This window comes from Nuphar pumila, chromosome 2 (assembly GCF_984573655.1).
Source record: "Nuphar pumila chromosome 2, dmNupPumi1.hap1.1, whole genome shotgun sequence".
Lineage (NCBI taxonomy): Eukaryota > Viridiplantae > Streptophyta > Magnoliopsida > Nymphaeales > Nymphaeaceae > Nuphar > Nuphar pumila.
Window position 1 is genome coordinate 12,811,813 of NC_143250.1, and position 23,606 is coordinate 12,835,418.

The 23,606-nt window shown below is 38.5% G+C and overlaps 1 protein-coding gene across 1 annotated transcript in view; it reads right to left on the reverse strand.

Moving 5' to 3' along the window:
* Positions 1-704: 704 nt before the first annotated feature.
* The window catches only part of LOC149844796 (vesicle-associated membrane protein 722), a 28,002-nt gene continuing 5,100 nt past the window's right edge, over positions 705-23,606 (reverse strand). Inside the window, exons 2-5 of the mRNA XM_089997341.1 lie at positions 12,141-12,282; positions 11,934-12,054; positions 1,203-1,265; positions 705-1,110 (exon numbers count right to left, since the gene is read on the reverse strand). Coding sequence (XP_089853467.1) covers positions 958-1,110; positions 1,203-1,265; positions 11,934-12,054; positions 12,141-12,282 — 479 coding nt within the window. The 3' untranslated portion in view covers positions 705-957. The remainder of the gene's footprint in view (positions 1,111-1,202; positions 1,266-11,933; positions 12,055-12,140; positions 12,283-23,606) is intronic.

Consider the following 23,606-nt stretch of genomic DNA (forward strand, 5'->3'; position numbering starts at 1 on the left):
ACCGGAGGTACAATTCTATCACAATAGGGCATTAATTCACAGTCGTAAGGGGTAAAAAGGTCCTAACAATACCGGATATTTGAAAGTTGGGACATCCAAAGAAAATAAAAAAAATTATACAATTTTTAAGAAATCATGTCAAATTAGCTGAGTATGATCATTTTCTGTAAAATCTTTTTATACATGCTTACAAGGCCCATCTGGTAGGGGCGACTTGTGAATATCACCAAGTTGAGAGGACATCATGAGTTTGAAACCCATAAGGGCATATATTCCTGAAAGATTGATGCTGTGAAATTCCCAGTAGGTAAAGGGGGGGCCCTCAAGGGCTCTACCAACCGGACAGACAGTGTGCAGCAGGTGATTCAGGGGTTTTCCTTTGGCCTAGCTAAAAAAAAAAGTTTGCATAAGCCCAGTTCCGATACTTGGACATATTCAAGACTATTTAGCCAGCTCGAGTTTCATACCTTAAAATTTTTCAGGTCCTAACCCCAGACTTCCAAATAGAACGTTTGGAGATGGAATATAACATACATGATGGTTCAATCTACACTTTCCATTTGCCAAAATTATCAGTAGAGATGAGAATGTACCAAGCGATTCGATCAACCACATGCATTACCAAACAAAACTTTATGAGCTCACGAGTGACTCATGTCAAGAAGAGATCACTCATCAAATGAAACAATAAAAACCAGAAACCAAACAAATCCAGATGAACCAAATAAAAAAAATCAATAGAAGGAAACACGCATGGCACAACACCCATAGAGGTCTGAACCCTTTCAACATATATTGCAGATAAGAAGCTGTTTTCTGATGTAAAAATATACTAATATTCCTAGAAATGTGGAACCTGCCCTACAATCATCTTCTATATATGTGCAGATGATGCCTTCACCCAGACAATACAGCAGAAGCAATCCAAAATTCTAACTCCATCCTCATTCATCTTCTTCACTTCTTACCACAGTTGAAGCCATGGCAAACTGTCAAAATAATGATAAGGATCAGCGTGACGATAATAGCCAACACAATGAGCTTGATCTTCATGTTCTGAAACCACATTTTCCTTCGCATCGTTGTGCCTTGAGTACGGAAGTCCTGGGCCTGCAACATAACAGGCAGCCACTTTAGACAATTTAAAATTAAGATATTGACTGACTAAAAAGAGTAGATGGAATGAGAAACAGCTGCTCTACCTGGGACCGCAAGTTTTCGGTTTTGTCAACCAGAAGCTCAATCTTTTCTCCTCGATCTAAAACCTGCACAAAATCCTCAACAATAAGCATCCAACAAAGTTTTCATGTATTACAAGACTGCTATGTTTGAGCACGACTTTATTCAGTGTCATGTTGGCCTTATCTGTCATCATATCAACCAAATGAAAACATCCAGCTACTAGTTGGAAATGGGAAACTGATTGTATACATTGGCATCACATTAATATGTCTTCACTCACATGGCTGCCAGAGGTTTTTTTTATGCTTCACTTTTCTGATAAGCAAAAGGGGGGAATTCCTCCACTTATGTCACAAAGCAGGGGGGAGCGAGTATGACACAGAAATTTTAAAAATATATGGGTGCAAGGATGTTGATATATATATAGTCACCTGTATCTTTCTAGGTAATTTCTCGGCAAGGGGTTGTTAAAATGTACATATTATATATATAATGTGTGTATATTATATATGTTTATGTATATATATATATATTTATTCTTTATTGTAAACAATATTTTTTGTTTTACTTTTTGGGTCAACTCAAGTTGACTAGCCGTTAGAGCTGGCCCTCTCATATTGTATAGGAGATCTCCCCCTCATTGTTAAGAATGGATCTTGCATGCATTTTGTGAATCAATAAAGTAATATTTTTTGTATTGTGAGCTCTCTTTGGTGTGTGCCCTTAGTGGCCTTTGTGAGTGTGCCCATAGCAGCTCTTTGTCCTGGTCCGTTTCAATTCTTTGATGGATATTTGTTATAGTTTGAAGGTTCCACTATCTTTAAATGGTATCAGGGTCATAGTGCTCTTGATATTTGAAGTTGGAAATCTCATTGTTAGTGTGCTCGTGGATCACTCCTCAAGTATTCGTGGTGCGTTGTATGAGTTTTTCACCAGAACCTGTTTTGTGAGAAAGAGAAATGAAGAGAAGAGGGGCTGCGGCTGTCACGATTTCAATAATAAAATCGTGACCTAGATATTGTATTTATATGTTTTGATATACAATATGGATCCGGGTCAGGTATAATGTCCAGACCCATAATACATTATATATTTGGTATGACATATGTAATATACAAAACACTACTTTTTCACCTCCCCTCAAGTTGATCATGGTTTTGAACCATGAACAACTTGCCTTTAAGCATCCAAAAACGATCTTTTGTCAAGCCTTTTGTAAATATGTCTGCAACTTGTCTTTCAGTATTAACAAATTCAGACTCTATCTCCTTTTCTTCAACTTTTTGTCTTACAAAATGCTGGTCTATCTCAATATGCTTAGCGCGGCTGTGATGTACTGGATTGAATGACATGTTGAGAGCACTTTGATTGTCACACAACAAGGTAGACCAAAAGATCGTTTCTCCCACTACAGTTAGTAAATGCCTGACCCATGTGAGGCAGTAGCGATAGCCATGGATCTATACTCGGCCTCAGTGCTTGATCTGGCGACAGCTTTTTGTTTTCTACTACTCCAAGAGACTAAGTTTCTTTCAATGAAGACACAATATCCTGATGCAGACCTTCGTTCATCTGGATCCCCTACCCAGTCTGCATCACAATATAAAGTAAGCTCACGCATATCCTTGCCACACGATTTTGGAGAATATATCAACCCATCTCCAATTGTTCCTTTCAGATATCTGAGTATCCTCTTAATAGCCTCCATGTGTCCTGTACGTGGCGCATGCATAAACTGAGACACTTGATTGACTGAATAAACAATATTAGGTCGAGTGAATGTGAGATACTGTAACATCCCTATTAAATTGCGATACCTGGTGGAATCCTCACACAGGTCTCCATCATCCATCATGAGTACTTAGTTTTTGGTGAAGCACACTTGGAGTGCTTAGAGGTTTGCAGTCTTTCATACCTGCTTTGCTGAGAACGTCCATCGTATACTTGTGTCGAGTTAGAATCAAGCCATCAGCCCGACTATCGACTTCTACCCCAAGAAAATAACGCAAGGTACCAAGGTCTTTCATTTTGAACCTCTGACCTAATAGATTTTTCACTTCTTTGATGTGACCTTCAGAGTTTCCTATGATGACAATATCATCCACATAAATTAGTAACAAGGTGGTCACATTTTGCCTTCTAAAAATGAATAATGAGTGATCCAATAGAAAGTGGGAAAATCCATGCTTTTGAATATAAGTGAGAAGCTGTCAAACCAAGAACGAGATGCTTGTTTTAGGCCATAGATAGCTCTTTTTATTCTGCATACATGTGTTTTACAATCTTGCTCGTAATATCCAGGTGGTTGTTCCATGTAAACTTCCTCCTTTAAATCCCCATGCAAGAATGCATTTTTTACATCAAACTGACTCAACTTCCATCCATGTTCAGCAGCTAAGGAAAGAATAATACGAATTGTTCCCATTCTCACCACTAGGCTAAAAGTCTCATCATAGTTTTGCCCTGCTTCTTGGGTGAACTCTTTTGCCACCAGTCTTGCCTTGTATCGTTCAATGGTCCCATCAAGTTTATACTTTATTTTGTAGATTCATTCGCATTCTACAACATTTTTGTCAAGTGGTTTGAGAACAATTTCCCAAGTTCCACATTCGTGCAAGGCTTGCATTTCATCATTCATGGCTTCTACCCATTTGGTAGAAGTGTCTGCCTATAGTACATAATAGGTTCATCTTCCTTATTGAGGGCAGTTAAAAAGAGCTGAAAAACCATGGAGAAGTTGTTATAGCTGACCCACCTATCAATAGGATGTTGCATGCGATTGGATCTTCTGATCTCAAGAATATGAGAGGAAGTAGGTGCAGCTGCTGAGGCACGATTCAAGAATCTGACACAATCGTTCTTTGTCTAGTATAGGAAATGCCCTTGTATCTACTAGGTACCAATGATGGTGCTTCTTCCCCATTCTGTGATCCCGATGCACCAATAGTTTCAAACCTTTCTTCTTCCTGTTGCACACAATCTGAAGAACAAACTTCATTGGAACTAGCAAAGAGTTCTGAGTTCAGCCAAGGATAATAAACTTCAGTTGTGGTAGAGGGCATATCCGTTGTGCCAGCTTTGTGATCAAAATTTTGTTCATCAAAGACAACATTTCTTGAGATTTTGATACGTCTGTTAGCGGGATCATAACACTTGTATCCTTTGTAATCGTCTGCATATCCCACAAATCTACACTTCTGAGCCTTGTCCTGAAACTTGTTTCTCAGAGACCGATCAATGTGCACATAACAAACACATCCAAAGGCACGTAAATCAATGATAACTAGGATGAACTCCAAAAAGACACTAATAAGAAGATTTATTTTCCAAAACAACCATAGGCAATCTATTTATCACATATACGATAGAATGAAAAGCTTTTGTCCACAGATTAATGAGAAAATTACTGTCATGGAGCATACTCATTACACTTTCGACGATATGCCTGTGTTTTCGCTCAACAATTCCATTTTGTTGAGGTGTGTGTGGACAGAACACCCTTCTTCCTATCCCATTATTTTGAAGAAAAAAAATAGTCACTAGATGAGAACTCCCCTCCTCCATCATATTGGAAAAATTGTATGGACTTAGAGAATTGATTTTTTACTAAGAAAAGAAAGTTCTCAAACAAAAGAAAAACTTTCGACTTATTTTTTATGAAATATATCCAGGTGTATCGAGAGTAGCTGTCAACAAAAAATAAGTAGTATCTACTTCCAGATCCAGAGGCAACTGGGGCAGGCCCCCATACATCAGAACATATTATCTCAAAAGGCTTTGAAGATCTCTTATTAACGAAGTGAAAAGGCAATACATGACTTTTGCACAAAAGACAACTGGAATACTTTTGACTTCTCTCATCCGCATTGAGACTTTCTTTTGGAATGAGATTATTAGAAACAAGTTTCTCAATAAAATGACTCCCACAATGTCCTAACCGACTGTGCCATAAGAAAGGCTTATTACATTCAGAAATACTAAAAACATTTGTTGAAGAGAAAGAATACGACTCTAATGAAGACTTCAAATCCAGGTGAGCAGGGCGAACCAAATGACATGGATCTTCTTGAAAGACATACATATTGCCTCGTCTCTTTCCTTCAGCGAACATTTTCCTCGTGTGAAGGTCCTTGACCTGCACATAGAAGGGAGTGAATTCGACTGAAGCATGATTATCATCAACAAGTTTAGAAACAGAATATTTTTCTTGATATTGGGAGCATGAAGGACATTAGAAAGTTCAAGGGTAGAATGTGACATGGGAATGACAGATTTTCCAACATGAGAAACAGGATGGTAGGATCCATCTCTAGTGACAATCTTACTTTTTCCAAAATAAGAAATAGGTTTAAAAAGTTTACCTGCATCACCCGTCACGTGAGTTGCTGCCCCTGAGTCAACAAACCAAGTTCCTTGGTCATTCTGCTTTAAATTCAACTCTGAAAAGGCGGATATCAACAGATCTCTAATCTCTCCACTGTCTGTGATGTAGCTGGACTTCCTTTTTTGTTCTGTCTGTGGAGGCTTTCCTTTATTTTCAGGATTGTACCAACAATTCGCTTTGATATGCCTCCTTTTGTTACAAAGAAAGCAAGTGGGGATAGATCTTTGTCTCTGAGCATTGGTCGACATATTTGGAGTGGGAAGCAATCCACGTCCTTCGTGTTCATTTCGCCCTTGTCCTCCTCGCCCCCGTCCTCGACCATAAGTCACCCCTATGGCAAAAACTTCTTATGAATTCATATGAGCGTGATTTTCTTCAGAAAAGCCTTTCAGAGTCATTTCATACTGAATTAATTTGGCTTGCAACTCATCAAAAGTAGGAAGAGCAGGCAAGCACAGTAGTGAAGTGACGATCATATTATAATCGGATCCCAGTCCACTCAGAGTTTGTTGCACCATATCACTATCGCTCACTGCACATCCTATAACTGCAAGTTGATCTGTGATAGTCTTCATCATGTTTGAGAAAAACCATCTTCGCCTATGAAACTTGTGAATACGTTTGAACCAGTCCCTCCCAAAGTTGCATGGTTGTACAATTGTCAGGGATTGCAACAAAGCAAGTAAGCAGTTTAAAGCAGATCAGCAGTTAAACAGATAAGCACTTCAAAGCAAGTAAGCAGTTCAAAGCTCGATTGAACAAAACGTATGTGGGATTAAACTTTTGTCTTCGCAAAAGTTTATACAGAGCCATAAAAAGGGTTTAGCAGAAGACTATAAGAAATGTTATCTTCTGCTTGATTCGACACGGATGAAGAGACACAAAGAGACATTGCTCTAGGTTGCTTTCGTTCCTTGAACGGGGTCTCTATATTTAATCATTATTAGGTCATCTTTTGTCGCTCTCACTACTTCTAACAAACTCTTTGTCCTGAACAACCTTAATTTATTCTCATCTAACAAGGCCTTATGCGGCCAGCTGTCACCTGTTATGACTCACTTAAGGCGTTATACTTTCTCAGAAAAAACTGCCCTTCTATAGAAGGTCCAAAACATGATTTTATATCATGGTAAAAAATCAACAAAGATCTGATTCTCACATCTGAGACCAACATGTAATCATGCTAAACAGAAAGCCAAATCTATAGATTCATAACTGGCTATTTCAATCAAATTCAGAAGATCATCACAGCTCACCATAACTTTTTATGGTAATCAAAATTCGCAAGTTCCACGTCAGATCGCTTGGTTTAAAAAATGTACGACCTCATAAGAAAATTACCGCCCTATATGATATACCTGGTCTTGGACAATACACTTCCTCATAGGAGTTCACCGTCTTTGCGGTTACCCGCTCTTGGACAATGTACATCCTCACAGAGAATCTACCACTCTAGCCGATTACCAGATCTTGATCATACATACCCTCACAAAAAATCCTTTGGGAACCCAGTCCTCAACAAATGCCATATCCAATAAAAATTATTATGATACACGCATCAACACAAATGACCGCTCTCAGGGTCGATAGTCACTATTATAATTAACAAGATCAATGTCGAATCACCTGGTCTGGGAAATGTACAATCTCACAAAGAATTACCGCCCTAGATGGTATACCTGGTCTTGGACAATACACTTCCTCACAGGAGTTCACCGTCTTTGCGGCTACCTGCTCTTGGACAGTGTACATCCTCACAGAGATTCTATCGCTCTAGCCGGGTCACCTGATCTTGATCATACACACCCTCGCAGATAATCCTTTGGAGATCAGGTCCTCAACAGATACCTTACTTAGTGATACATGCATCAATACAATCGACTGCTCCGAACAATTGACCGCTCTTGGGGTCAGTAGCCACCAATATGGGTACAAGCATGTATACCAGCAATATGCATCATATCACTTCACATGGTAAAACAAATCACATAGGATTCAAGTTATATTTACAAATATTCAGATCATTGCATCATCATATGCATTCACAATTCTTATCTCAAAGCACATCGCATTCGACCTTTCTAGCGTGTAACCCACGCACATATCTTCAAGACATTTTAATCAAATATTCATGATACTTATCAATCATGTTATGCAAGTATGATATATTCACACAAACAATCATAATGCAATCTTCTGCAACACAACTATGTAGGCGTGACGTGTCATTTACCTGCATAAGCATCATAATTATAAGAATCTCGGAGACACCAAAGTCATACGTAATTTCATCGATAAACTTTCACTTGACAAAAAATACGTATCAAAAACACACGAAAGTCTTATGACCCATCAACCAGTGTGAACAGACTTATGTTTCGATATTACTGGCCTGTGGGTACGCGCAGACAAATCGTAGAAACAACTGAGACTAGTTTGGGCGTCTGTTATTCTATGTATTTTCAATAACCCGAATAACTAGTTGAGTCCGCTCTTAAGGGGACAACTTTAGCCGAGAGAGGATTCCCCAAAGGCAGGTACTTGGCAACGGATGCATCCAACTTCTGCAGAATTCCATGAGATCTACCACCTAGGATAATGTTTGGTAGTCCCTTCCCCTAACTTCAATGACTGGGGAGGCCGGATCTTTGCCCGTGGGGTGGTTGTTAACAACCTGTCCATTGGAGTGTGTACCGCTCTGTCCTCTCCCTTGACAGACTACAAGAAGCGAATGAGTGCATCAGGGGTAAGTTAATTGACGACTCATTCTATATGCTCTGGTCTTTTGACCAAATGAGCATCTTACCTGTGAAGGTGATCCCATTTTTTATGTGTTTACAGCATTGTGCATTTGGCACTATTTGAGGTCGCACGACCGTCTCATCCGATCATCACAGTACTAGCATATAGTGCACGACTACAAGTACTCTAGGACGAAAGGGGTATACTTCCTCAATAAGAGCCTCAACAAAAGTGTTTCGCAAAGATATAATGTTTCTCAAACTTTACTTTTGGCATTCTTTATCCTTTGAAACAGCCAACAACTTGTGTCAACATTTGGCATGCGATTTTCTAGAATCTCATCCACTATCGGGGTATCTACATGCCCCGTATGACTCGATACCAGCCTCGATGAACGAGATACAGGTTTCTCAACAGAACCCTTCGCTAAGAAGTTCGCTCAAGCCCCAATTCGAGGTTACCCGAGATATGTCGAATAGACGAACAGAACCAGCCAATCACATCCTTCCAAATACTTCGATTTGAGCAGTCTTGATGCTTTTGCGCAATTCCCTAAATTCTCAAGTCTACCTTGCAGGACTGCTCACTCGAAAAGCCAGGATCCCTCTCCTTAGACGAGGATGTATCGTTAAGCTCCTGACTCAACTCTTGTCGCAAGAGGGAGAGTGGTAAATGCCTCTTGCATCCTCCACGAAGATGCCTTTATAGCACATGCAATGAGCGAAAACCTGAGTGTCATCTGCAATGGCAAGGCAGTAACGAAATATTTGCAAAAGCAAGAGCCTGAGCGCAGAGCGCGATGGCAAAGTAAAGACTATGAGCAAGAGTACAAACACAAAGCCTAGGGGCAAAGCGCGACGACAAAGTAAAGACTGACAGAAAGTAAAGGATAAGGATCGCGAAATCGCGTCCTTGAGTTAAATGCGTACTCATATAAATATATATATACGTATATATTTATTTAATTGTCTTTTTTAGTTAATTAAACTCAATTCAATTGTCTAAATCCTCCTTGTAATCTTCCCCTACCTTGGGGAGTTGCGAGCTTGCTGGCGTCTACGGGTGTAGGCGATTGACGGCTCGGGTCGCGGGACGCAAGCGGGATCCGTCGTATGAGCTGCAAAAGCAAGACGTAAGTAGCTTCACAAAAGCCTGAAGAGAAAGTGTGCAAGGGGTGGGGCAAAGGGACAACAACCCAGGCCGAACCCGGCCCTGCCAGCCAGTTCAAGGGAGGCAGGTGGGCACGAGAGTCAAACCAGGTCCAGCCCAACCTGCAGCGGCCAAAGGTGAAGGTGGGCTCGGCTGATGAGCCAAACCCGACCCCGGGCCCTAACAAGAGCAGGGAGACTGAGGGGGAGGGTCCAACCCCCTTCCTTGCGATAAGGAGAAACAGGGAGGGGGTCGAGCCCCTCCCTCGTAACCTGTACAATAGGAAGACAGGGAGGGGGCTCAGCCCCTCCCTGGCGAAAAAGGGAAACAGGGAGGGGGCTGAGCCCCTCCCCTTCATCTCGCACCACAGGGAGACAGGGAGGGGGCTCTGCCCCTCCCTGATGAAAAAGGGAAAGAGGGAGGATCGGGGGCAAGGCTCCTGTCGACCTGCCAAAAAGCGAGGCAGGGGCCAACAAGCCCCTGTCGAAAGCATTATCACAAGCGGCAGGAGGGGTATCGCCCCTGCCGAAACATTAAAGGCAGGGGCTAAAACCCTTGTCGACCAACTAAACGCAGGTGGCAGGGGACGTCACCCCTGCCGACCTGTCAAAAGATGTCAAGCAGGGGCTTTAGCCCCTGCAGATCGACTAAATGCAGACGATAGGGGGTGTCGCCCCTACCGTCCTGCCGAAGAAGAGAAAAGGGGAATCGAAGAAGAAGAAGAAAGAGAGGGGAGACGGGGGTTACCTGCAGAGGAGCGATGAGAGGGACCAAGGTCGCCGGCGTCGGCAGACGAGAGGGAGTTGCGGGTGAGGGGGTTCGTCGAACAGGAGCTCACTGGAGGGGAGCTCGCTAGCGGTCTGCCGAGCGGAAGGAAGGTGAGAGAGGGAGAGAGAACGAGAGAGCAGAGGGGAAAGGGGGTTTCTATTTGAAATCCCTCCCTTGCCTCGCTGTCTTTAGGAGGCACGAGAGAGGCGGTGCCTCCGTTGGGTCCGGATCCAAGTTTTTTTTTCGGGTTTTACACACTGGTACACACAGATACACACACACGCATATATATATATATATATATATATATATATATATATATATATATATATATATATATATGAGAGAGAGAGCGAGAGAGGACAAGGTGGTGACTAAGGAGGATACAAAGAGAGAGAGGACGAGGTGGTGAGTAAGGAGGATACATCGGAAGAGAAAAGGAGGAAGAAAAGAGGGAGAGAGACAGAGCACCCCGCTGGAGCTCCAAATCAAGTTATATATATATATATATATATATATATATATATATATATATATATATATATATATATATATATATATGGGAGAGAGAGAGAGGACAAGGTGGTGACTGAGTAGGATACAAAGAGAGAGAGGACGAGGTGGTGACTAAGGAGGATACAACGGAAGAGAAGAGGAAGAAAAGAGGGAGAGAGAAGGAGCACCTCACTGGAGCTCCAAATGTTAGTTTTGCTTTTGGAGATTCAATCTATGTAAATCAAGTGTACTACCATAAGTTATGGTTATCACATGGTTGCACTCTTATGTGTGTGTGCACGCATGCTTGTGTGCTTCCGAGTGAAGACACTCCTTATGCTGGCTACTATATCTAAAACTTAATTGCTGCATTTAATTAGAAGAAAGTATAGATAAGTGAAGCACTCTATGCATGCCAACATGAGCTTATTGTGTGGTATCATTTTGGGAGCTATTCCAAAACTTAGATCCAGCTAAAACTTGATTCAATCAATATTCAGTGTCGCCTATACTTTTACATATACACCGTTTCCTGTCCATGAAGTCTCTCGTGACGATTTCTACATTAATGGTTTCATCATAAGAAGCAAATGTTAAAATGGTTGCAGTTTTTACAGTACTAGAATGTGCAAGAAAAGTGCGCTAATAATTTTGCGGACTGCATGAAGTCAGTATTAATGGCTTGTGTTCCCATCAACAATGAGGCAGGCTTTTACAGTCTTACCTACCTAGGTTTGTGCTCAAGGCAGGAATCTTCCCTTAACCGCAGCATTATCACCCTAACTGAACCAACCCAAGTAATGAAGGTAAAATTACACATGAAATTGCTTTGAAAAATGAAAACTTGACACCATGACCAGAAAGATAAGATACGCAGAAGGCAAGACATGTATCTAGCACAAATTTGTATTTCATTCTTATTTTGGACAAAAATAACTAGTTCACCATAAAGATGCTAGCATGTATGATCAAATGACAGCTGACTATCAAAACAAATACATCTTGCTATTGCTGTAAACAAGTCCATGAGATACCAAGTCAGCATAAGCACTGATTAAACAGGCACCTAAGTTTCACGATAGGCCAGTATGAATTTACGAAGTAAAAAGAAAAAGAAAAAAGAGAAGAATCTGAAAACATATCATGACAAAAGTGATAGTACTCATGTAAAATGTAAGTACATAATACCAAAAACAGAAAGCAATCCTTGTACCTTTTCAATGTTCTCCATCATCACACCTTTAACTTCTGAAACCTGAGCCTTCACCTTCGCAAGGTTGCTTACCTCTTCAGGGTGGTCAACACAATATTGCATATGCTCCTTTAATTTTGATCTGGAATAAAAACAGGGACTAGTTAATAAAATGGGTTAGCAGTAAGCAGAGCATTCTGTTTGATAGAGTAGATCATGTTGACAAACCCAAATTCTTTGTTGAGGCTGTTGGCAACAGCAGTTGCAGCCTTTCCACCACCATATCTCTTATTAAAGTCTTCCTTCACCCGCTCCAAGAAAGCTATTGGCAGTTGTCTTCCAACTGACTCAACTGCAACTACACAAAACGCTGAAATACAACCAAACAAACAGGTCAAATAACAGGAAACAGTTAGCAATGATGACAGTAATATGCAAAAGAAACTTGCAAAGCAAACAACACAATTAGATTATAACGTACATATTGCAACATTTTGAACAAAATTAATGAACATAAGGAATCAAAATCTTTCATAGATTTGATATCCAACGTAAACAACTGATGTGGCACAGATAAGTCAACCACTCAGCATGCTCTAGCAAACACATTATTTTCATGTAGTGACATGTCATCATGCATCCCATTTACCTGAATGCAGACACGGATGTCAATATCAAACTGGTAGAGTGAGGGGACAGAGTCTTATAAAACTATATAGAAGGGCACAACTGTGTAGACATGAGTTGCTTATTGACCCCACAACAATGATCCTTGAACAGGAACTTGAGGAGTGGTGACCAGTCTAACTCCATTGAGAATTTCACTGAACGCATGAAAATCTTTCTGCTGGATATTAAACACACCTAAAATTATTTGAATTTGATACAGTGAATGTATGGAAGTGTTAGTCCATCTCCCAAGGGTTGTGTAGCCCATGGAACTCTAATCACCATTGCCACCAGAAAATGTGTCAACCAGCAGCAGCAGCACCACCACTGCCACCAACAAAAACCCCATCGTCCCCATTACAAGATCCACTTCGACCTCCACTATGCCACTACCACCAACAACACTAGCTGCACCATTACCAGATCCTCAACCACAACCTCTGTAATGAAATAGAAAAAGCACAAGTAGTTGCCTCTTATGAGCTTACAAACACACAAGAATGTGTACAACCAAGGACCACTTATGGGTCAATACAAGAACTCAAGCACAAGAGCTACTTGGGTGCTAGAACACAACATAAAAAAATATAAATCTTACAGAAGATGGAATGCTTGATACAAGCATAATACAAGGGGCTTAAGCCCCTTTATATAGACATAATGGCCCACAAAGAGCCGTTGGGAGCATCCCAACATCTATAAATATAGCTGTTGGAGGCTCTAATGGTATTTTACCATTACGCCCACAAAAAGGACTGAAGTGCCCCATAATGGGTACAGCCTATTGCATAAATGAAAAGACCAAAATACCTTTAATGGATATAGCCTATATATATATATATATATATATATATATATATAACTTAACACTTTCCCTCAAACTTACGGCGATATCACCGAAAGTTTGTCAAGTAAGAAGTGAAATCAAGGAGAAGGAAGCACTTTCGTGAAGAAGCGACCAACTGAAATTCTGATGCTACATAGGGCAGTGAGATGGTCTGTTTTAAATATTTTTCACAAACATAGTGACAATACATCTCGATATGCTTGGTGTTAAAATATGTATATATATTCATAATATAATGAATATATATAATTTTGTTGTAATAAGTAATGCCATCAGGGTCATTTTAGTCTTTTTACCTTTTGTATCTAGGTCTGCCCTATAAGGACAATTTTGTAACTAGTTTTTTATATTTTTTGTAATTGCCTTGGTTTTGAGGGGCTCTATGGTCTTTAACCATAGAGTTGTTGGGAGCTCCCAACTACTCTATGGGAGCTCCCAAGGCTTCCTGCCTTTGTTCCCCTTATGTATAAATAGGGACTACTTGTTCCTGTTGTTTTTAATGTTTTTTCTAAGCATTCTACTCAGTAAAGCTTATATTTTTTATGTTCTTGTCTTATTGTCTTGACTCTTTGAAGTCTTGTATATGCACTTTGTGTTTGTGTAGTGCTTTAATGCTTTTTTATTGTTCTTCATTGGACTTGTAATAGTGTTTGTGCACTTTGTATTTGCATACTTTATTACAATGTAGATGGCAATTTTGTCATAACAACACAACTTGGAGGGTGAGTACATAAACACCCCCATATCTTCCAACAATCTTCTCAACCACACAATTTCTGATGTCATGGTAGCCATGGCATAGTACTCAACTTTTGTTGACGATAGAGACACTTTTTGTTATTCCTTACACCTTCAGGATACCAACAAAACACCTACAAAAACACAAAAATCAGTAATTGAGCGTCTATCATTGGGATCTCCTTCCCAATAAGAATCAAAATATGCAATTAACTCAAAAGTGGAGAAGAAGAAGATAATAAAAGTCCTTTAGAAACAAAATTTTGGAAATATCAAATAATCTTCATAACACTCATGTGCACGGTAGTTGGAGAGTGATGAAATTGGCTTATTGTATGCAGTGCATAAGAAATGTCATGTCAAATGATAGTTAAATAAGGGCCTCAATCATCTGTCGATAAAAAGTGGGGTCATCCAAAGGTGTTCTATCATCTATTTTCAACTTGCATTGATTACTTCAGAAGTGTCCACCCTGTTTTCACCAGTGATTCCAGACTTGTCAATAATCTCAGTAGCAAACTTGGATTGAGCCAATAGATAACCACGAAGGGAGTAGGCTACTTTAATCTAAAAAAAAATCTAAGAAACCCTAAATCAATCATTTCAAAATTTTGTTTAAAAACATTTTTAATGTAAATAACTCCTTGTTTATCTCCTCTAGTAATGAGGATGTCATCAATATAGAGAAGTAAAATGACAATAATTGCATCAGACTTCTTAACAAACAAGGCAGTGTCAGTATAACATGATTTATAATCAGGCTTAATAATAACATATCTAAATCTATCATATCAGGCTTTAAGAGTGCTTAAGACCATACAAGACTTTTCTTAAGTGAAGCACCTTTCCCATAAGAACCTCATATCCAATTGGTGGGTCTATATAAGCTTCTTCCTTCAACTCGCCATTTAGGAAGGCATTCTTGATATCCATTTGATAAATGGGTCAATTTTTAATAGCAACTACAACTATAAGGGTTCGGACTAAGGTCATCCTAGCTACATGTGTGAATGTTTCATCATAATTTATGACATATTCTTGGGAATAACCCTTGGCCACTAGCCTAGCTTTGTATCTTTCTAAGGTACCATCATTTTTGGTTTTTACTTTGAATACTCATCTACAACCTATAGTTTTCTTCTCTATAGAAAGGTCTTTTAGTTCTCAGGTTTTGGATTTTTCTAATGCCTCTAATTCGTCATTCATGGCACTTGTAGGAGGAAGGTTTAAAGTGGAAAAATATCTTAGCTAGGCAAGCCCTGTATGACACAAATCTATGTGGTCTAGGTATTTTGTTTGACCTTCTAAGAGTACCTAGTCTTTGATTTTCTATACTAGAGTATCTTGCTAGAGCACTAGGATGCCTACCATCTCATCTTCTCCTATATTGGACAACTAGAGGTTCACTTTCTTCTATGTCATGAAGCTCACCACCTTGGATATTGGATTGAGGTTCATTATTAACATCAACATCATTATTCAAAGATTCATCAATACTTTGGGGAATCAATTCCAGAAATGAGTAGTCATTTTCTTTCTTAGGCATATTTAAATCAAAGAAACTTTCTTATTCTATAAAAGTCACATTTCTTTAAATATAGAGTTTATCATTTTTTTAAATCATAACATTTAAATCCTTTTTGGTTTTTACCATAACCAAAGAAAATACAAGAGATTTCTCTAGGGGAGAATTTGTCATTTTTATTTGTAAGAATAAAACATTTGCATCCAAAAGTCCTTAATCTGAAATAATCAAGAGAAATTTTATAATTTTTTTCACAAAGAAAAATATTTTGATATTTGATGTAAGGAATTTTATTTATAAGATATACAGCATTAAGCGCAACTCCAGCCCAAAATTCTTTTAAAATATGTTTAGAAATAAGTAAGGTTCTAGTGGTCTCTACTATGTATCTATGTTTCCTTTTAGCTAAACCATTTTTTTGGGGTGTGTTGGTACAAGATCTTTGGTGTTAGATAACATTGGTCTCTAAATATTTTCTAAAGTTATTTGACATAAATAAAAATACTAGTTTAAAAAAGTTTTTTAATGAGATTATGATTTTTTTTTAAAGTTTCAAATACTTCATATTTGTGCCTAAAAAATTAGATCCAAGTGTACCGGGAGTAATCATCTACAAAAATCACATAATTATAATGAAATAAGAACAAAGGCAAAGCGAGTGTCTCTTATGGACTTACAATAACACAATCAACCAATAAGAACACTAATTGACTGAACCAACCACCCAACAAGGGTCAATAATAAATGCTTTTGTATTCCACAATATGCTTAGAAAGCAATACATTTATTTATAACAGCAAAAAGCAATAGGGAGCAGCCCAACTAGCTATTGGGCTGCTCCCAACGGTCTCCAATAGCTAGTTGGAGCTGTCCCATTCAAAAGTACCAAAGCAAAAATAAAAAAAACAACAAAAATAATAATTATACAATCAGCCCCTAATGGTCTAACTTCTATTACAGACTAAAATGACCAAAATACCCTTGATATGGTATTTCAGTTTACATAATATATATATTAGAAGCTTGTCTTAACACCCCCCCCTCAAACTCAAGGCATAACAACCGAGAGTTTGCCAAATAGGAAGTGAAATCTGTTAAAATATATATATATATATATATATATATATATATATATATATACTTATATATATACATACGTATATATATAAGTATATGTATATACATATATGTATATATATATTATTTCTCATTTAGATAAATACCCGATAGGGGTATTCTTGTAAAACCACTTATGTATTTTTCTCTTTTTTATTTTTCCTCTTTTTCCCTTTTTCCTTTTCTTTTTTTTTCTTTATTTTTCCTTTTTTGTAAAGACCACAAGGGGGCCCCACACTTGTAGTCGTTGGGGCTCCAACGGTCAGATTTCTGACCGTTGGGGCTCCCAACGACTACAAGGGAGCCCCCCCTTGTGGTTCCTTGTGGTTCCTTTAGTGCTTCCCTCCTCTATAAATAGAGGAGGTCTTCCCCTCTTAAATGTATGGGTTTATACCCCTCTCTCTCTTCTCTTCTTCAATAATATCCAACTTATGACTTTAAGTCATTTCCATATTTGAGAGTTTTTGCGTGTGCACATTTGGTGTTTGTGTTCTTGGCTTTAGTGGTCACTCTTTGAGAGTGACATTTGCTCTATTGGTGCTTCCGCCTCTTTTCATTACATGGTATCAGAGCTCGGTTGGTGATTGGGCTTCTCTTTTGTCATCTTGGAACGCGTGCCTCTCAAAGTTTTTTGAAGAAGAGAATAATAGTTGGTGCCAATGGAACGTGACTCTAAAGTGGAGCTCTCTTTTAAGCTAAATGGGTCCAACTACCTCATGTGGGCCTCCGCGATGAAAAATCACCTAAGAGGTAAGAAACTTTGGGGTTTTGTTATGGGAACTACTCCCGAACCCTCTCTTGTTCTCACCAAAATTGAAAACGAGATTGAGAAGGCTTTAGATGACGATGAACGCATCAAAGCCATTAATGAACATCAATCCAAAATTGAGGATTGGGAAAGTAACCATGCCAAAATTTTGGCATGGTTCATGAACAATGTAGATCTTAAAAATTGTGCTAATATTGTCAAATTTAGAAAGGCCAATGAGGCTTGGTTTTTCCTTAAGGGTATGTATACCCAAAAGGATCTTGCTCGACAATTTTTTTGTCAAGAGAAAATCCGTTCTACCAAACAAATGGACATGAGTGTCCGGGACTATTTTAGCTCTCTAACTCCCCTTTGGGATGAGCTTGCTCTTCTTGAGCCTAAGTGGGTTGCTCCTCAAGATATTGAGCTAAGAAGGGAACAAATTGAAAAGAAACACTTTTTTCAATTCCTTCATGGTCTTCGCCCGGAATTTGAACAAGTAAGGGCATCTCTTCTCCATAGAAGCAAAGCCCTACCTATTGAAGACGTCATTGCCGAGATATGTCAAGAAGAAACTCGGCTTGGTTTGAGCATTAAGAGTGATGATGTTTTGGCCGTTACTAGGCCCGGATCTAATGTTAAAGCATATAGACCTCCCCACTTTAACAAAAATAACTATGGACCTAGAAAGGGGATTATATGCCATTATTGTAATGAACCGGGGCACATAAGACCGGTTTGCCCAAAGCTTAAAGGAAAAGTTGCCGCCGTTGGAGAAGATTCTCCAAAGAAGGAAGATTGCACAAAAGAAGGAGATATCAAAGAAACTCTAAATCACATCTCCGAAGCTCTCCAACATCTACTCAAGGCTTCTCCTTCAACATCCGGGGCCGCCATTGCCTACTCTTCATCTCCTCCAGGTATGTGGATACTAGATTCCGGTGCTTCTTTTCATATGACATCTCATAAAAATTCTCTTTCAAACATTTTTTCCGAACCTATATCTTCTTGTGTTTCAACGGCCGATGGTACATCATTAAAAATTGAAAGTATTGGATCTCTTAATTTTAAAAACTTTTTTGTTCCTAAAGTAAGAATCGTTCCTAAAATAAATTTAAACCTTTTTTCCGTATCTCAAATTACCAATCATGGATGCCAAGTCTCTTTCTCACCCAAGGATTGCACCGTGCAGGATCTCCAGTCAGGAAAGCTGATTGGGCAAGGCCATAGAAGGGGTGACCTCTATTTTATGGATTTTTTGACTCTTCCATCTAAGCCATCATGTACTCTTGTAAAGGACAAAAGTATTGGAATATGGCATGAGAGACTTGGCCATCCAAATTTTGTAAAAATGTCTCTTTTTCCGTTTTGAACAATACTTGTAAAGACAATCACATGACTTGTAAAGATTGCATTTTTGGGAAATCTAAAGCTATTCCATTTCCACAAAGAAGTTACTTTACCACTCAGCCATTTGAACTTATTCACTCCGATGTGTGGGGACCTTCCCCTATTTTGTCTAAAGGTGATTTTTCGTATTACGTGGTATTTATTGATGATTTTACTCGATTCACATGGATTTACTTCCTAAGTCGTAAATCCGAAGTTTTTTCCTTCTTTAAAGAATTTCATGCAATGGTCAAAAACCAATTTTTGGGAAATCTATCTATTCTTAGATCCGATTCGGGAGGCGAATATATGTCCAATGATTTTCAAACCTATTTGAAAGAAAATGGAATTCTTCACCAACGTTCTTGCCCCAACACTCCACAACAAAATGGCCTTGCGGAAAGAAAGCATAGGCACATAATAGAGACTACAAGAACGTTATTAATCTCACGAAACATTCCAAAATCTTTCTGGGCCGAGGCAGTTCTAACCTCTTCGTATCTTATCAATAGAACTCCTTCGTCCTCCTTGAAAAATCTTTCTCCTTTTGAAAAACTTTACAATATGTCTCCCGATTATAAAAAACTAAGAATTTTTGGATGCAAATGCTTTGTTTTAACCCACAAGAATGATAAACTCTCCCCTAGGGCTATTGAATGCATTTTTTTGGGATATGGCGAAAAACAAAAAGGCTATCGATGTTTTGACATACTTAAAAACAAGCTTTATATTTCTAAAGATGTCACATTCCTTGAAGAGGAAAGTGGTTTTTCGCCCCAACCAAATGAAAATATTGATTATTCATTCTTATTTGACTTATTGCCTAAAGATGATCATATTGATCCTAATGAATTCCTTAGTGAAGATCTTGTTGAACATCCAAGCGATGATCAAAACTTAGAAGAAAATGGTTCAAGACAAATACAAGTCTACTCTAGAAGGAATGAAAGGAATCCTCCTTGTGCCCTTGAAAGATTTTCCCAAAATGAGTCCATCGAAGGGACTTCTCAAAAAAGGTCAAGTCAAATTTCTAAAATACCAAATAGGTTTGTTTCTTATGATTCTTTTTCGCCTAATTTTCGAGCATGTCTTCTTGCTCTTCACTCTTTTCATGAACCATCTCATTACGATGATGCTAAGCAATATGCTCATTGGAATGATGCTATGCAACTTGAACTTAATGCCCTTAAAAAGGCACAAACTTGGGAAATCATTGATCCTCCCAATGGCAAGAAACCCATTGGATGTAGATGGGTTTTTAAAGTGAAAACTAAGAGTGATGGTTCATTGGAAAGATATAAGGCTAGGTTGGTAGCCAAAGGATATGCCCAAGAGTATGGGGTAGATTATGATGAAACCTTTGCTCCCGTTGCTCGAATGACTAGTGTTCGAGCTCTTATTGCTATAGCCGCAGTTAAAAAATGGCCAATTTTTCAACTTGATGTTAAAAATGCCTTTTTGAATGGTAATTTAAATGAAGAAGTGTATATGGAACCACCTCCAGGTATGGATTTAAATGGAAAAATTTTGAAATTAAAAAAGGCTTTATATGGTCTTAAGCAAGCACCTAAAGCTTGGTATGATAGGTTTAGTAACGTATTAATAAATTTAGGTTTTTCTTCTTGTTATACTGACACTGCTCTTTTTGTGAAGAGAACAGGTGACTCCATTATTATGCTTCTGTTGTATGTTGATGATATGATCATCACTGGGAATGACAAAAAGGGAGTAAATGATGTTAAGTCTATGCTAAAAGATACCTTTGATATGTCTGACCTTGGTTATTTACGATATTTCTTAGGTATTGAAGTGGCTTATTCCGAACGTGGATACATCTTATCTCAGATGAAGTTAGCTACTGAAATTTGTACCAAATCAGGAATATCTGACGAAAAGAAAGTTGAGACTCCCGAAGTTATCAATGCAAAACTTAGACTTGAAGATGGTGTTCTTCTTGAAGATCTAACTCCCTACCGTCAATTAATTGGATCCCTCACTTATCTATCCATCACCCGTCCTGACATAGCTCATGTGGTTCATGCAGCAAGCCAATTCCAGCACGCACCTACCACAGTTCATATGGCGGCCGTAATGAGAATTGTGCGATATATCAAAAATACCATCTCAAAGGGACTCTTCTTATCCTCTTCCTCATCTCTTGAATTGACTGCTTTTACTGATGCTGACTGGGGAGGCAATCCCAATGATCGTATCTCAATTACGGGTCTTTGTATTTTTTTAGGAGAATCTCTCATCTCGTGGAGATGTAAGAAGCAACAGAAAGTCTCCTTATCATCTACTGAAGCTGAGTATCGGGCTATGGCAATGACAACTATGGAAATCGTATGGCTCAGAAGTCTCATTGCCGACATGAGCGTTCTCATTTCCACTCCTACCAAGCTCTGCTGTGACAACAAAAGTGCGATATACATTGCCAGTAATCACACCTTTCATGAACGGACAAAGCATATCGAGATGGATTGCCATTATGTTCGAGACGAATATCTCAGAGGGACTATTTCGTTACCTTATGTTACTTCAGAATATCAGCTGGCTGACTTCTTCACCAAAGCGCTTCCAACTCCACGATTTATGTTCCTTCTTAGCAAACTTTCGGTCTTCTCCCCGTAAAGTTTGAGGGGGCGTGTTAAAATATATATATATATATACTTATATATATATATACATACGTATATATATAAGTATATGTATATACATATATGTATATATATATTATTTCTCATTTAGATAAATACCCGATAGGGGTATTCTTATAAAACCACTTATGTATTTTTCTCTTTTTTATTTTTCCTCTTTTTCCCTTTTTCCCTTTTTCCTTTTCTTTTTTTTTCTTTATTTTTCCTTTTTTGTAAAGACCACAAGGAGGCCCCACACTTGTAGTCGTTGGGGCTCCAACGGTCAGATTTCTGACCGTTGGGGCTCCCAACGACTACAAGGGAGCCCCCCCTTGTGGTTCCTTTAGTGCTTCCCTCCTCTATAAATAGAGGAGGTCTTCCCCTCTTAAATGTATGGGTTTATACCCCTCTCTCTCTTCTCTTCTTCAATAATATCCAACTTATGACTTTAAGTCATTTCCATATTTGAGAGTTTTTGTGTGTGCACATTTGGTGTTTGTGTTCTTGGCTTTAGTGGTCACTCTTTGAGAGTGACATTTGCTCTATTGGTGCTTCCGCCTCTTTTCATTACAAAATCTAGGTGATGGGAGCGCTTTAGTGAAGAAATCTGTCAGTTGATACTCAGATGAAACATAAGGTAACATGATGGTCTTCTTCAGAAATTCTTCACGGACGTAGTGACAATCCATTTCAATGTGTTTGGTCCTTTCATGGAATGTATGATTGCTTGCAATGTATACTGCGCTCTTGTTGTCACAACAAAATCTCGAGGGTTAGATGTGGACTCTCAAATCTTCTAATAACTGTCTCAACCATATTAACTCAAACATAGTTGTTGCCATGGCACAATACTCTGCTTTAGTGGAAGGGAGGGACACCTTTTGCTACTTGCATCTCCATGAAATTAGAGAATCTCTTATAAAAACACAAAAACTAGTGATTGAGCGTCTATCATTTACATTCCCTCAATAAGAATCAAAATATGCAATAATTTCTAGCGAGGAAGAGGATGAAAGAAATAACTCATAATTAATAAAATTTCTAACATATCTAATAATTCTCATTACAACACTCATATACACTGTAGTGGGAGCATGCTAAAATTAACTAACAGAATGAATATCAGGACGGGTAATAGAGAGATAAGACAAAGCTCCAATCATTTGTTAATATGGAGTTGGATCCTTCAGAGGTTCTCCATCATCTTTTTTCATCTTTGCATTGATGACCTCTGAAGTATCAACTTGTTTTTCATCTGAAAGTCCTGACTGTTCAATGATCCATGATACATACTTAGTCTGCGATAACAAATAACCACGATGTAGGCCACTTTTATTCTAAGAAAATGTCGTAAAAAACCAAGATTTGTCATATCAAAGTTAACTTTGAGTACATCTTTGATATAACTAACCCTCTGCTTATCACCTCCTGTGATAATCATATCATCAACGTAGAAAAGTAATATAACCATTCCTACATTAGAAGACTTAACAAATAATGCAGTGTCAGTATAACAAGATTTAAAGTGAAGTTGTGTCATGACACTACTAAATGGATCATATCAAGCCTTGGGGGCTTGCTTTAGACCATACAATGCTTTTCGTAACCGAAGAATTTTTTTATGTGCTAAATTTAAACCTGGCGGGGGATCCATGTAAACTTTCTTATTGAGATTTACCATTCAAAAATGCATTTTTTACATCCATTTGAAAGATTGACCATTTCTAAATTAACGCTATAAAAATAAGGGTTCTAATAGTGGTCATTCGAGCAACCGGAGCAAGTATCTCATCATAGTCTATTCCATATTCTTGACTATATCATTTGGCTACCAACCTAACTTTATATCTTTCTAATGTCCCATCACTTTTAGTTTTTATCTTATAGACCCATCTACGTCCTAAAGTTTCTAATTCATCATTCATTGCTTTAATTCATTCTTTATGGTTTTTAGCATCATGATAAGATGATGGTTCTACATATGAGTGTATAATCATTAGACAAGCTCTAAATTTAGTTTCAAAAG